General features: G+C 42.5%; 1 protein-coding gene across 7 annotated transcripts in view; it reads right to left on the bottom strand.

Moving 5' to 3' along the window:
* Positions 1-11,753, bottom strand: part of brd4 (bromodomain containing 4) — a 43,651-nt gene extending 31,898 nt beyond the window's left edge. For 6 of the 7 annotated variants that reach the window (XM_083780667.1, XM_083780669.1, XM_083780668.1 and 3 more), the window contains exon 1: positions 849-1,476. In XM_083780667.1, the coding sequence (XP_083636793.1) occupies positions 849-946 (98 nt within the window). In that variant the 5' untranslated portion in view covers positions 947-1,476. Of the gene's footprint in view, positions 1-848; positions 1,477-11,678 lie in introns of those variants that run through there. The other variant, XM_083780671.1, reaches the window with a different exon arrangement.
* Between the last annotated feature and the right edge of the window lie 2,583 nt (positions 11,754-14,336).

Here is a 14,336-nt window from a genome sequence, read left to right as displayed (position 1 = left end):
ATCTGCTATTTTTCAATAGCTAAAGCATAACATGATGCCAACAACGGTGCCCGGTCAGAATGGGTTAACATCCATGAGCTGAACTTGTATGACATGAGTTGACGAATGGCAAAGATCCACAAAGCTGTGTGACCTGGACCAAGAAATTAAGCTCAGCTGTTTCCTAGGCTTTAATAATTACACGCATCTGATTATTTTGAATCATAAATTCTATAGTAGTTACTGGACATGTGTGTGTGTGTGTGTGTGTGTGTGGGGGGGGGGGGGGGTTGTTGGGAGAGTGACCATGGAAGATCATTTTGGTTATGCCAACATCAACTGTGAGTCAGAGGATGACAACATGCCCTGACACAGAGACTAAGCATGACTCAGTCACACTGTAACTGGAAACTAAAGCTAAAGCTAACCCTCTTTTCACATTTTCTTTCCAGCTTCTTAGTAAGCAAGCCAAGCCCTGCCAGGAATCAGGAGATGTTTAAAAACCTAGAGGCTACTGCCACAATACATCTCTCATACACACAACCCCCTTCTTCCTCTTCAGACCCCCCTTCCCACACACCCTCCTCTCTCACCGGGAGGTTGCTTTTCGTAGCTTCTGGTAGTATCCTGACTAACAATGCACTCCTAACACTGAACACTTGCTTCCAAGTAAAAAACATTATTCTGCTGGAGTATTTAAAACTAACAGTGTTGATCCCAAGAACGACTAAAGTCGGTCTTGAATTTAGCCTTCATCCTAGCATTCACCATATGCCTCAGTGAATTATAGTTACACTGTCAATGTTCTCAGGCAGCCTCAATATATCTCAGCTGTGAGGACATTCTACCCAAACAAAAACAAGAATTACCTTTTCACAGAGACTGAATGTGCAATTTTTTCCAGAAGCGCGTCCAGTTTCTGAAAATCCAGCAAATCACTTGACTTGGCGTGCATCTTGTAATCCATTTATGAACTTCACTGAACAGAAATCAAAACTAAAAAGGATCAAATGAATAAAATAAGTTTGTTATTCCGTTTATCTTGCTACTCCCATGACTGAAGACTCCAGTGTGAAAATCCAGCGGGACGGGTTTTGTAATCCTTAGCCCAGTTTGAACCTAGAAGGTGGTTGTTACAAGACAAGGAAGGCCCCAGAAAGGAGCCTGGGAACAGAGTGGATCCAGGCGGAACGAGGGGAGGCTGTGGAGGCCGGTAGCCGGCAGGCTGTTAGCTGTGTGCACCGCTCTCCTCTCTACGCCCTCCCCCTCTCGGCACAGTCGGCAGTACAACAGCCCAGTTGCCACAGGCTCTTCGCTCCATTGTGTGTCTGTCTCGTCTCCGGGCCTCCCCCACTCAAACGGACACCAGCTCCATAAGAGAGAGGGGGAGGGATAGGGCAGGGGGGCTCCGGTGAGATCCAGGTGGATCACTTTCTTTCTCCAGTTCTCTCTGTCTCTCTCTCCTGAGCTCGGACAGAGAGAGCAGCATGCAGTTGCTCAACAGTAAAAATGGCTCTACTGCTTCCTTATTCACCCGCACCAGAGCCTCAGCCCACACTCACACACCCCTCCCTCTTGCTCTGTTACACCCTCTCTCTCTCTCTCTCTCGCTCTCTCCACCCCTCCCATCTTTCCCATCAATAGCCTGGAGGTCCCTTGTGCACACTCCCTCTCTACCCCCCTAATCTTACACCTTTGGCACCCCTACCCCCCTCTATTTCACCCTGCCTGCCCCACCCCCTACTCACCGACTCGTCCCTGATCTTGCCAAAAACCAAGTGTTCCCTTAATCCCTTTAATATCTGCACTCCTCTCCACTCCCACATTACATGTTGTTGCTGGACACCAAATAGCCAATACGACACTATGAAACAGGCTCAATTGCAGGACAGATGATAGCCAAGGTTTCGGGTCAAAGGGTATGTTTATAACCATGTGACCATTATACACCACTTGCCATGCCTTTGGTGAAATATAGTAATAGATAGCCACAAGGAAAACAACATCAAATAGATAAAAGGCAGATACCCAATCTGTTGTGACAAATTGACAATGGCTGATTGGCTCTCTTAACGTTTGTGGGAATGACTGATTTATCCCGTGTGCATCGATTTGATAAATCAATGGGCAACAAGATGTGTAGTCACACCTAGCTCCAAGTCTAATTAGTATTAATTAGGTCAGGTATGAGTGCTTACATCAGCCATCCCACAGTAAAAATAAAAAAATCGATCAAAAACACTTGATCTGCGGTAGAAAAACACTTGACCATGTCATTGCTCACATCTTTACTTACTTACTCATTACATCAATTAGCGTGCGTATCAGCACATAAACCTGAAACACTGGTCATGTAAAGTCTCAGAAAGAAAGTCCCATCTCTGAAGTGAGAATAGCGAGCAGGACATTGTGAATGTTGACAGCAGGGACAAGAATGCAGACATAAAGGGGACAAGAGTGGTAAGTGAGAAATGAGATAAAAAGAGTGTGAAAAAAGACTGGGAGACCACCCATTGTGCCTGTGTCAGGCAGAGTAGCCGGCAATAAACATGATGGTACGTGCCAACACTCCACAATAAAGCAACCGTCTTAAAGGGATAGTTAAGATTTAAGCTGTATGAAATACTTGCCATTAATATAAATTAATATAGTGGTTGCAACTGTATTAATTGATTGCCCGAGTCCCGTGGTGGGAGTTCTGCTCTGGCTTTGGTGAAATATTAAGTAGTTCCGGTCATTTTGTGGGGGGCACAGGGGGCCACGCAGTAAAAGTAAATTAATCCACAAATCTAACGTCATTTGTATGGTCGACCTATTTCTAAAATATTAGCACAACTTTGACCCCTCTATCACATGGAACTATTTTTGGGCGTAGTGATATGGACACAAAAAACATAGTTTTAGAGGGGTAAAAAATGAACGAAAGTTGCACTAATATTTTAGAAATAGGTCAACCATACAAATGACGTTAGTGGATTAATTTACTTTTACTGCGTGGCCCCCTGTGCCCCCCACAAAATGACGGGACTCGGGCAGATCAATTAATACAGTTGCAACCACTATATTAATGGCAAGTATTTCATACAGCTTAAGTTAAATATCTACAAAAAAAGTTTTATTACTTTGTTCCCAGCATAAACGTATACAATTGATCACCACACTAGATATATGATAAGGAGTTTAATTTATATTCTTGATTCCCCCCCCCCCCCCCCTCCATTTTTAAACACTATGACAGATGCCAGGTTGAAAGTGGTTAAATTTGAAAACAACACTACAGCACTGCGAGAACAGACTAGTGCTACATAGCATGACTTATGTCTACATACCTCTTAGAGGTGAAGTCTGTGAGTAATGAGTACAAGGGCATTTGCCAGGCAGTCACACTTCTTACAATCTCAAAGAACAGATGTGTTGAAAATGTAACACACACACACACACACACACACACACACACACACACGTCCCCATCCTTTCTCCCAGGGTGTCATGTAATGCTCTCTTTACCCTGCCTGTTGCACACACAAAAAAACAACAGTCAGGTACCCAACCTCCGGTCCACCTACTCACAATGGAACCTCCTGTTCAGTTTGCCTACTCACCATCAAATCTAAGGCTGCAACTATCGATTACCGTAATTTCCGGACTATAAGCCGCAACTGAATATAAGCCGCACCAGCCAAATTTAGGGAAAATCCCATATACAAGCCGCACCGGACTATAAGCCGCACCGGACTATAAGCCGCAGCTACGTTAGCTCAGAGCCTTAGATGGCTCTGCGTTAGCTGTAAAAATCCATAGATTAGCCGCACCGTTGTATAAGCCGCAGGGTTCAAATCATGGGTAAAAAGCCGCGGCTTATAGTCCGGAAATTATACTTGGCAATGATTAAATAGATTGAATTTTATTTAATAATCAAGGAGGACTTTTGGTCCTCCTTAATTTTTATATAGCAATATATCAATGCAATTCCGATGTCGAAGAAATCCATGCAAGGCACCAACCTGCACATCTGGAGCAATTAGGGGTTCTTCAGAGTCTTGCTCAAGGACACCTCGACACTAACTCTGGGGGAGCCCGGGATCAAACTGGCTGCTCTACCAGCCACTCTGCCCCTTATCCACTGCCGCCCCATACAATAGTCAGTGATGCAAATAGCCTGCATCCTTAAGCCCAAAACACACCAATGGGTCGCCATGCAACTCCTTGCAACCACACATGTAGATGCAAGCAACCGACTTGCGTCGACATGCGCTGACATGGAACAGGACATGGGACGCTGGGACGAACACTAAATTGACAAAGGACGCAATCATGTTACCCTCCGGGGGTCGCGGGATTAGAATGCAATACTGTTCTGAGTGTTCCCAGTACTGTACTGTAAGGAGGACTCATAAAATGTATTTGGGACCCATCTGTTCTTTGTACCTGCCAAGCCAATGTCAACACTACAACCGACAGCTGTGCGTGAGGTGCGACATTTAATGTCCTGGAGAATGTGCTACCTGAGAGTGCACAAATACAGCCAAATACAAACAGTCCATTTGTATTTCCATCAGAGTTTATTGTTATAAAAGGGTCATTTGGTTCCATTTGTAGTAGGCTAAGGCTACACTGTCAGTTACAGAGTCGCCTCGACAGATACTGTTGTTGTTAACTCATTCAGTGGCACCTGCTTGACACCAAAGTGTAGAGGTTGTGCCATTTTGTCACAACGTCACGTGCACACCGGATTATTATTTTTATTTATAAAATATGTATTTATATTTTCATAGCACAATTCTGGAGATATAAGGCAGCCACTGGTAATTAACTGATAATTGATCAGTTCTTGTTCCTCAGTAACATTGTAGGGTGAATCATTCAGTACGTAGTACAGTTAAAACGGTTTAAGTGCCAGGGACGTTATCCCGTCTTTATTACGTCTTTGCAATGGATGCCACGGGCGTTAAGACGTCCTCCCTTGGGAATTCAATTTTCTTTTTCTTTTTTTTCTCCCAACCATATTTAGAAAATTCCTCTAATCTGGTGTACAGGTGATGACATGCACATTACATGCATAATAGAATTACAAATTATTTCTCTCTTTATAATGGGAGAATTGGCACTCAGAGCCTAAACTGGTGACCACCAGGTGGCGCTGGAGAGTAGTTTCCTTCTATTGGTTTGTTCACCAGTTCGTTCAGTACCATTTCCACCTGTGTTGTGATGTCAATCAGTACAACATGTTCACCCGAATGTCCTGTCAGGCTATGGGATCTAAACAACTACAGGCACTTGCTGCAAGGAATAAAATGTGTGTTAAAGTTCAATAATGTAAACACCTCTTTTTTCTTTTCTTATATATTTTTTATCCCACGATTTTGTAACCCATTTTTCACCCCTGTGTCAATCATCTAATGTGATCCTGGGCTCTACACACCCTCCACCAACCTAGTCCCCATATATGGGGGACAAGGGGAGAGCAACAGACTTGAACTCATGCTTCCTTCATGCCTGAGTGTCCAAGTTGCTCCTTTACACCTGACAGGGGGGAGTTTCCCTGGTTGGACGTAGCGCGTGGAAGGAACACGTTATTCCAACCAGTTCCTTTCCCCTCCATCAGGCGCCCCGGCTGGCAAGGGGGAGGCAGTTTAACACATCTTTTATTGATGAATGGCCCAAACTACACAGTTTACAGAGAGGACTTCCCTCCTCCATCTGGAGTATGTTAATTCAGCCGTTTGTAATGGTAGTAATCGTAGTTTTAAGTTTGAGTTATTACATAAATGTGTTGTGTTGTGTTGTATGTGTTCCTGCATGCAGTTGAATAGCAGACTGGGATCAGACTACATTCATGAGCCTGTATTCATGTTCAGTAATGATAAGTAGGTTTTGGCGATCATTGATCATGCTTTTAGAGATATTGTAGGTTCTTTCATATCATTCTATTTATAAATCAATTTTATTAACAGTTATCATTTTTTAAATTAATCAAATTGATTATTTTTTATAATCAATATTATCGATAATTTGATCAACTGTGGCACCTGAATCAGACCACATAAGGGGGTGGCCACCGGTGAATTGGTGATGACCAGAATATCTGATTAAAATAACTTAATGAACACCGTAACCCACAATGTAGACTTGCATAATGGGGAAATGTAATCTTGTCATAACTGCCCAATTGCTTTGTAATGTTTTTGAAATGCTCAGCCATTGATGAACCAGTCAGTTTCAGGATGCTAAACTGAAACATATTTATTTGAATTGCTCTGCCATTTCAACGTCACTATAAAAACAAAAATCCAATCGGTCTATCGGTGTGGATCCGCATAGCAGACCATTGGTGCTTGGGGACAACTGCCATACAGGACACCAGCTACTCAACATCACAGCTCTCTGATAAAATGTCACTTGCTGCCGGTCACCTGCCAGCTTAATTAAATAGTTATGTGGCAAGATGTACAAGGAATAAGACAAAAGAATGCATGCAACACAAAGAGGCAATTTATTATGGTGACTGGTAAAAAATAATATGCTTTTCTGGTGTTCCTCTGTTTTTATAATCCAGTCCCATTGGCGACCCTGTTTTTTGCCCCTTGAAGGGAGGGGTTGGAAGAAGCGCCATGGCTTGTGATTGGGTGAGACTGGGGTAGGGAGCGCTCCGCTGTGTTCATTGTAGGGCGGACGAGGATTTACTATTCTGTGACTATCGGGTGATTCGTGACTCGAACAGGGCAGAGTCGGTCGGCTCAAGTGAACTTCTCAACGTTCGACACGGCAACTCGCTCACTTGGTGGCTCAAGTTCGCTTGAGACGGCTCCCCTCCGTTGCGGTCTAAAACTATAGGGCGAAAATCCCTCCCTTCGTGGGGCAGAAAACTGCCGCGTCCCATTTGCACAATTTGGCAGATGAGCCAAAAGCAAAAGGTCAATTTCGGAGAACATCTCTCATGAAATACCTTACTTTTCACTCATCATTGCCTCTGTCTTTAGTCTCAACCACAGCTCATCAAAGCCAGCGCACATTGTTAGGTAGTCAACACAAACTGCCAAAGGCAAGCTGAATACTGACCTCATGCCAAGGATCTCAAACAATTCAATTACACATACACAAATCTGAGAGTGCACACAAGGCCTACTCAATTTTCACATTATGCATTTTCTCCAAGAGATCAGGAGAGTAAAGAAGCCTTCACTTTAGTTCATACTCTTGTATGTGGTGACCAGTGAGAGCTCTGTGCAGTATCTGATTTCCCTGATGAAACCAATAAGAGCGCAAGTGTACTGTAGCCAGACACAAGACACTGTCATCCAGGACAGTGCCATATGCACCCTTCCCAGAGACAATGGCGCAGCTGCCAGGCCAGAGTGACAAAGCTCCAACCCTCAGCAATTCAGAGGAGGTTCAACCGATAGCCTCGTCACTGGACTGGTGGGTGGGGGCATTTTCAGACAGGGAGTCAGGGATTGGAGGAGGGTGTGGAGGAGGGGTATGCATTAGGCTGGGGGGTTGGGGTCACTGGAAGAGGCAGCAGTGCACACGGTGATGAGACTCAGCAAGGAAGTCTGAAGGCGCTCCCATTAATCATCTGTACACCGGCACAGCCAAAACCAACAGGGACACTGAGCAGGGGAGAGGGGACAGGCAATCTGCCAACTTTGTGTGTATGTGTGTGCACGCGCACAAACCACACATGCGTTTTCAGTGCAACTGGGCATGTGGATAAATAGGGGATGGGAAAATAGCAGGGCGGGTGATAAATATGGTAGTAAAAAAAGACAAACTCTGAACTTCGGACCATGCAGACCTTGCCCTCCAAATTTCTGAAACTAACATCTGATCTGATGTGATAGGACTTCGAAATGTTAAATAAAAAAAAGCTTTCATTAGAAATGTTTGCTTCCAATTTTAACAGCAGCCCTCTCCTTTCATCAGAACACCAGGTCTAACCAGGTCTAACCAACAGTCCAGTATATCACTAGTGTTGTCAAACTAAAACCATTACTTTAAAAACCGTGACATTGTAAATCAAATTAGGAGAGTTACTCTGACTATGTCAACACATAGTAGCAGTGTAGTAGTAGTAGTAGTGTCTAGTGAACGACCACAGCCGTTTATTGTTTACTTTCTGAGTTTCCGGTTCATTTTCCTTGAAGGTTGCAGCATCAGATTTAAACAGGAAACACAAATACACCTTCATATGTGTAGTTTAAATCAGCTGCCGCATCATTCAAGCAAAGCTATGTGAAACTGAACAGGAACCGTAAAACGGCCTGCCCTCTGCGGTAGCTAGTGGACTACTGTTACGCAGAGCATGTAAGGGATAATACGGTAATTCATATGCCTACAGTATGTATTAATTACATGCCATATGGTCCCACACTGTGGAACAATATACTGTACATACTATTCATATGCAAACTTGCATATGAATGAGAAGCGTGTTTGCTTTCAATTTGTTTCCATATTAGTCTGCCGGTAGCTACTTGTGGGCTAGTGTTGTGTTGTGTGGGAGTGACTGGGTGGGGTCACCACTACCAATGACTACTAGTACTACGAATGACTACTGTCCCTTTTGTCTAAATGGACATCTTGCTTCATAAGAACAATGTTGGTATAACTAAGATATTTGCTTAAACATATCGGTAATTTGTTTACATGCATTGATTATCCAGCCTGAATATTATAATTCCCCTCTGGGATCAATACATTATCTATCTACCGGTAGCTATCTAGTCTACCCAGTGCAGTGCAACTTCGTGTTTGGACATTGTTATCAGTGAAAAGGTATTTAGGGCAGTTCTTGATTGAATACTTTATTAGACGAAAAAACAGTAACAGAGTATAATATACAGTCAAGCACTTCTACAGTCTAAAAGGATAACATAAAAAAGTCATTGTGATCTTGTTCATTCAATTCATAAAACATAAAGTAAAAATAAAAAAAAATCACCACAAAGTAGGGGAAAAGGGGGTGGGGGTCCCCTAAATACAAATACATACAGTATGGTACGGCTCACACATGCATGGACACGGCATCATTGGTTTCATTAGGCCTAATATTCAAAATGTTCTGCTCTAGTAGCGTCGCTCAACGATCATACATATTATCGCACAGTGGCCTAACCTTTCAAAAGCACTAGTGCCGTTGTTCAATGACGGCAGGGCTGGTCAATATTGACAAAATCAAATACAGGTTGTCGTTTTTTTAACCAAACATCTCGAATTCTCGATGTCAATAATTTTAAGATATACAGTTATAGCCGCGACTATAGATGCTGTCAGAAAATATTAGTACACGACACACAACACAAGACATCATGTTTTAGACATGATCAAACGAGTAGAGGCATTCATTGTTAATTTAGCTTAAAAAATGACCAGGAAAGACCAAGCTAGGCCTGTATCACAATATTACAATATCCAAAATACCATAATGCATCTAGTCTCAAATGTCAATATCAATATATGAAGATATATTGCCCATGTCTACACTTTTTAAAAATAGACTTTGTTTGTTCAACTTCATTCCCAATCTAATATGTCATCTTCTTTCAGAGGTCATTCACAACTAGGTCAAGGCTGTAGTTACCATGGCAACCAAACCAGCGAGAACAATCAAAGATGTTCAAGGACAAGAAAAATATGTTCTAGCACAGCACTAGTATTCACAACAAAGGCCAGATGGGCCAAGAGAGGGAGAGGGAGAGAGAGAACAAATAAAATAATGTTTTTAAAATAACAAGCATCTACACATTTTTTCAGTTTCTTTTGGGCAATTTGTGGCAGCCTATTTACCCAAACAATATACTTTAGCATAAGTACTGTACTACACATCACCAATCCTAGGTAATAATGCTCAGAAACATGTGCTTGTCTGCTCTACTTCCGAACTGGGTGCCCTTTGTACATGTGTCTGCAATGTTCATAATTGCCTCTTATGTCTGAAATGCAAACAATGGTTAGCCCTGAAGACTGATGAGGTCATGGTGTCCTAGTGGCAGATCACATCCCTTCAATTGCACTTAGTCAGAAGGTAACAGGATAGAGGCGCACTAAGGAAGAGTGGTCAGAGTGGTCAACTTCTGCAGTTCTGAGTTCAACATGATTAAAATAATAAAAGGCTAATGTTAACAGGTAAGAAAGCAAGCTAGCCAATCCAAGTAGGCATGAAGCAGACTAAACTTAATTTAATTGGAATGTTCTATTTGCTTAGTTTTTAGCATTTTAACTAGTTATTCTCTTAGTTAAGTTGTGTTTTGGTAGGTCTTGTAAAGCGACTTTGGGTACCAAGTAAAGCACTGTCTATCATACATTGGATGTATTATATTATAAACTTCAAATATATTGTAGAAGAAGCTCTTACATTTCATACCAAAAGGTTAGCAAAAGTGTCCAAGATGAGCATTTTATTTAGCTATAGGTAGCCTCATTTTTGTATCCAGAGCAAGGATGTCAATACACATAGCTAACGCTAACAACACGAAAGCAATAACATGGTTCAAAACACAAGCCAGAATAAATAGAGTAGCGAGAGAGACACGCAACAACAGGGCAAGTGAGGTAACGTTAGATAGTGGGCCCATATACACTAACATTATGCGTAATCTGTTTGAGAATAGCATTCAGCTCAACTCCATCGCTTTGTGTCTACAAGCAGCAGTTACAGTAGCTTCGGTCGCACATATCGCCACACAACAACAAAGTCACATACACATTCAATTTCAGACAACATGTATCGTTACTCGGTGTCAAACTAAACTACTTAGGCAAAAAATTGTCACTCGTAGCAAGGATGCATCGACCAAACAGACGATATGTGACTAGTTCAGGCCACTGGGGCTCGGGTTATTGCCTGGAATGGATGCTACGGGGCCGGGGAGAAGGTTGTCATGATCATAATGGAACTTCAGAGCAATCGTGTTATGACATGTAATACGCGCTCCAACAAGCCCAATTTAGTGTTGGGGCACTCGGGGGCAGTTTAGGAAACTATCTCGACAAGATGAACGCCAAAGCCGTTGACGTGCATCTTGTTTCTCAGTAAATAGTCCCATCCTGAGTGTGCGCCATCATTATACTGTGAGTCGGTGACGGTGTGTCGGGCGTAATAATTGAAGAGTTCGTCGCGCGAGCCCATTTTTTTTTAGCTCGACAACAAGATCAGAATGTCGTTATTTTCAACTGAAACAAAAGTGTCCACGCGAGTCGCGTGTTTCCAGTTGAAAATAACGCCATGCCCTGTTTTGTCGTAATGCATTAAAGACATGCGAAGAAGTCTAAATATATGAGCCTCTTCATCACCGTCCTCCACAACACACACACACACAAGAGAGTCGACGAGAAGGAGGCTAGCAGCAAGCAGCGCAAAACCCCCGTGTGTGTGTCCGCCTGTCCGTTTGACAAGTTCTACTTGTGTACATACTATTTGATGGTGATAAAGACAATGGGTGTTTGTATGCACATGCAATGTAGTGTTATCATCATTGTCTCACTCTCTTGTTTGGTCAAGAAGAGAACAGCCAACTAGCATTTTAAGCTAGCCAGTTAGCTAGCTATATGAGCAGGCCGCCGTTCATCAAACGGTTGGTGGCGCACACTGTTTTTGCGACCCCGGCGCGAGCCCTGGCTTATCGCCACCGCATAGTCTCACGGTTCGCTCTCGGACAACATGGCTAGCAAAATGAGCTTTCTGAAACGACAACGTTTACCTTGGTTTTAATATGTTGTCGGGGCGCGCGGGATCTTTCTTTCCAAGGATCCTGAACACCTCTCTGCTCTCGTTGCCGCTGACGTCACGCGCAGAAACAGTAAAAGCGTAGAGCACGTAATGACTAGAGCCGTGGTCCGTCCGTGATGACTAGACTCTGGGGTCGATTAGCTTAGCAGGTTGCTGTTCCGGTCCGCGGCCAGGGAGGGAGCGGATACGGAAACTGCCCCCCCGCGCGCGGTAGATTGTGCGTGCAGTCAGAATTACCGGATACAGTATTCTAGGCTGGCTCCATTACGATTGATTGATTGAAATATGTATTCACACAGTTTGTAGAATTGGTTATTGGTTTACAGTTCAAAATAAACTTAAGAAAGTACAGGTCAACATACAAACTGCTACTGAGGAATCGAGATATATAACCAGGAAAAGCACTTGATAAGACTTGATAAAACGTGCCAAAATAGGGGGTGAAAAAAGGTATTGTCAGAAGTGGGATTCGAACCCACGCCTCCAGGGGAGACTGCGACCTGAACGCAGCGCCTTAGACCGCTCGGCCATCCTGACTATGGGTGAGCTTGGTAGGCACACTACCAAATACAAACTAATAGGTAAGTGCGCTCCTGGTGCGCATTTCCGAACGCACCCTACAACATGTTACATTTAGTTTTTTTCAGGTATCTAAGTAAAACATGTCTAGAAGTCAAAACAAAAATGACTGTAGTAATAGACTAATAGTAGTAGTAGTGCATGCACACAATTGGCACCTTGTTCCAGATGTAAAATAGGGGACTATTGCCAATGCCTCATTAAAAGGGTGAGAAACAAATGGATTGTCGCGCCCCCTGGAGGACAGCAAAACCTGTCACAAATAAATAAGATAGGCCTATAGTTATTTTTGTTTTTATTTAAAATAAAAAGTTAAATAATCTGAGCATCTAATTAACTTTAACACAGTAAAACATTGTAAAACCAAATTAGTATAAACTATTAAATAAAAAAAATGTGCTATTGACAAGGAACTATCAAGAATGGAGTGCATCTGCATCCCTGTGGATTTTCCATATTGCGTCTTCACACTTTTTGTCAGCTTATACTATCGAGGGTAACTATTTTAATCAATTTGATTGATTGATTGATTGATTGATTGAAATATTTATTATAAACAGTTTGCAGAATTACAGTACATTTCAAGCACAACTCAATACATTACAAAGACTGTTAACTGTGAGTGGACGACCCAATAAAGCATTGCACTTGTTTACAAGAGAAGTCGACCTTGTTTAAATCATCAAAACATTTAGACAAATAGACACTTCTATATATAGCCCAAAAGAACAGAACAGGAGGTAAAAAAAGGGGAAAGAAACATATACAGTGAGGGGAAAAAGTGGTGGGGGGGGATTCAGATTTTTCACAGAGGCCAGTTTCGAATTGCAGCCGTCCGTAGGTGCCCTTTGAGAGTTGTTTTGAAGGAGTCAAGGGATTTGCATGTCTTAATGACTGTTGGTAGGGCGTTCCACATTTTGGTGGCATAGGAGCGAAAATAATTATAGAACTATATTGTGCCCCAAGGACATTGTGAGATTGCCCAGATCTTGTCATCAAACTAGGTTCCTTATGTTACTTAAAATAATAATCATAATAACCACCAGTAAGACGTCCTGAAGGCCTAAGGCAACAGATGGCAGACATGGGCGAGTTCTGGCGCTTTGGCATGGGGGATCAAATCATAATGGAATGAATTCTGTTGGCCTACTGGTCATATATGGAGCGTGTTTTGAGTGTACAGGGTTTGATGAGGTCAGATCAACATATGGAATGTCAAAATAGGAAGGACGGGTGGGGGCGGATCAACATATGGAATTAGGGTACCAGATGTCCCTCTTTGCGTAGGACATTCCCTCATTTCCAAGACTTTTCAGGCGTCCCACAAATTGAGACCCTGTCCAACATTGTGACTGGCAGGCAATTGCATCAGTGTTCAAATACCCTAATAGTTTAGTCGCCTAATAGTTGGCCTTCTTTTGTAAAGCTCTCTCATTGTCTCTTCCTGCAAGATGTGTTTTTAAGCCTGTTAAAGGTATATTCAGTGATTTCACTTAATTCAAATATCACTTATTTTTTTGTTTTGTTGTGATAATCCTCCCTACTATAGAGTGTGCTGACCATATAAGGAGTTCCTCCCTGTCCCCAGTTAACCCCTGGGGGTCAAAAAACCTTAGGTTTCGTTTTTGACTCTCTATCCTGATTGGACGAAAGGCTGGGTCCCACAGCCAAAAACGAAACCTAAGGTTTTTTGAGTGAAATCACTGAATATACCTTTAAAATGGCATAAAAATAAAAAATAAAGCATGATTTTAAAACAAAATGTGAGACACCAGATGAGTTTATATCCAATGGTCCCCCATGGTCGAATATGACATCAAGGCATTTAATATAGCACTCAAGTAGTAAGTTCAAAGTTCAAGGTGGGGAGAAATTTTGGGAGACGGAGTCACAGCTGCATACAAATAACAGACACGTTCACATACGAACAGGAAAAACACCATGAAACTCCCAACATACAAAACAGAGATATTGCACACATTCCCTTAATAAAGTGTAACTAGTCAATAAAGTGCATTCGGCAATCTAATCTCTGATTGAGCATTTTGAT

The sequence above is a fragment of the Protomyctophum parallelum genome, assembly GCF_964188405.1.
Source record: "Protomyctophum parallelum genome assembly, chromosome: 13".
Lineage (NCBI taxonomy): Eukaryota > Metazoa > Chordata > Actinopteri > Myctophiformes > Myctophidae > Protomyctophum > Protomyctophum parallelum.
This window is presented reverse-complemented; position numbering and strand designations above follow the sequence as displayed.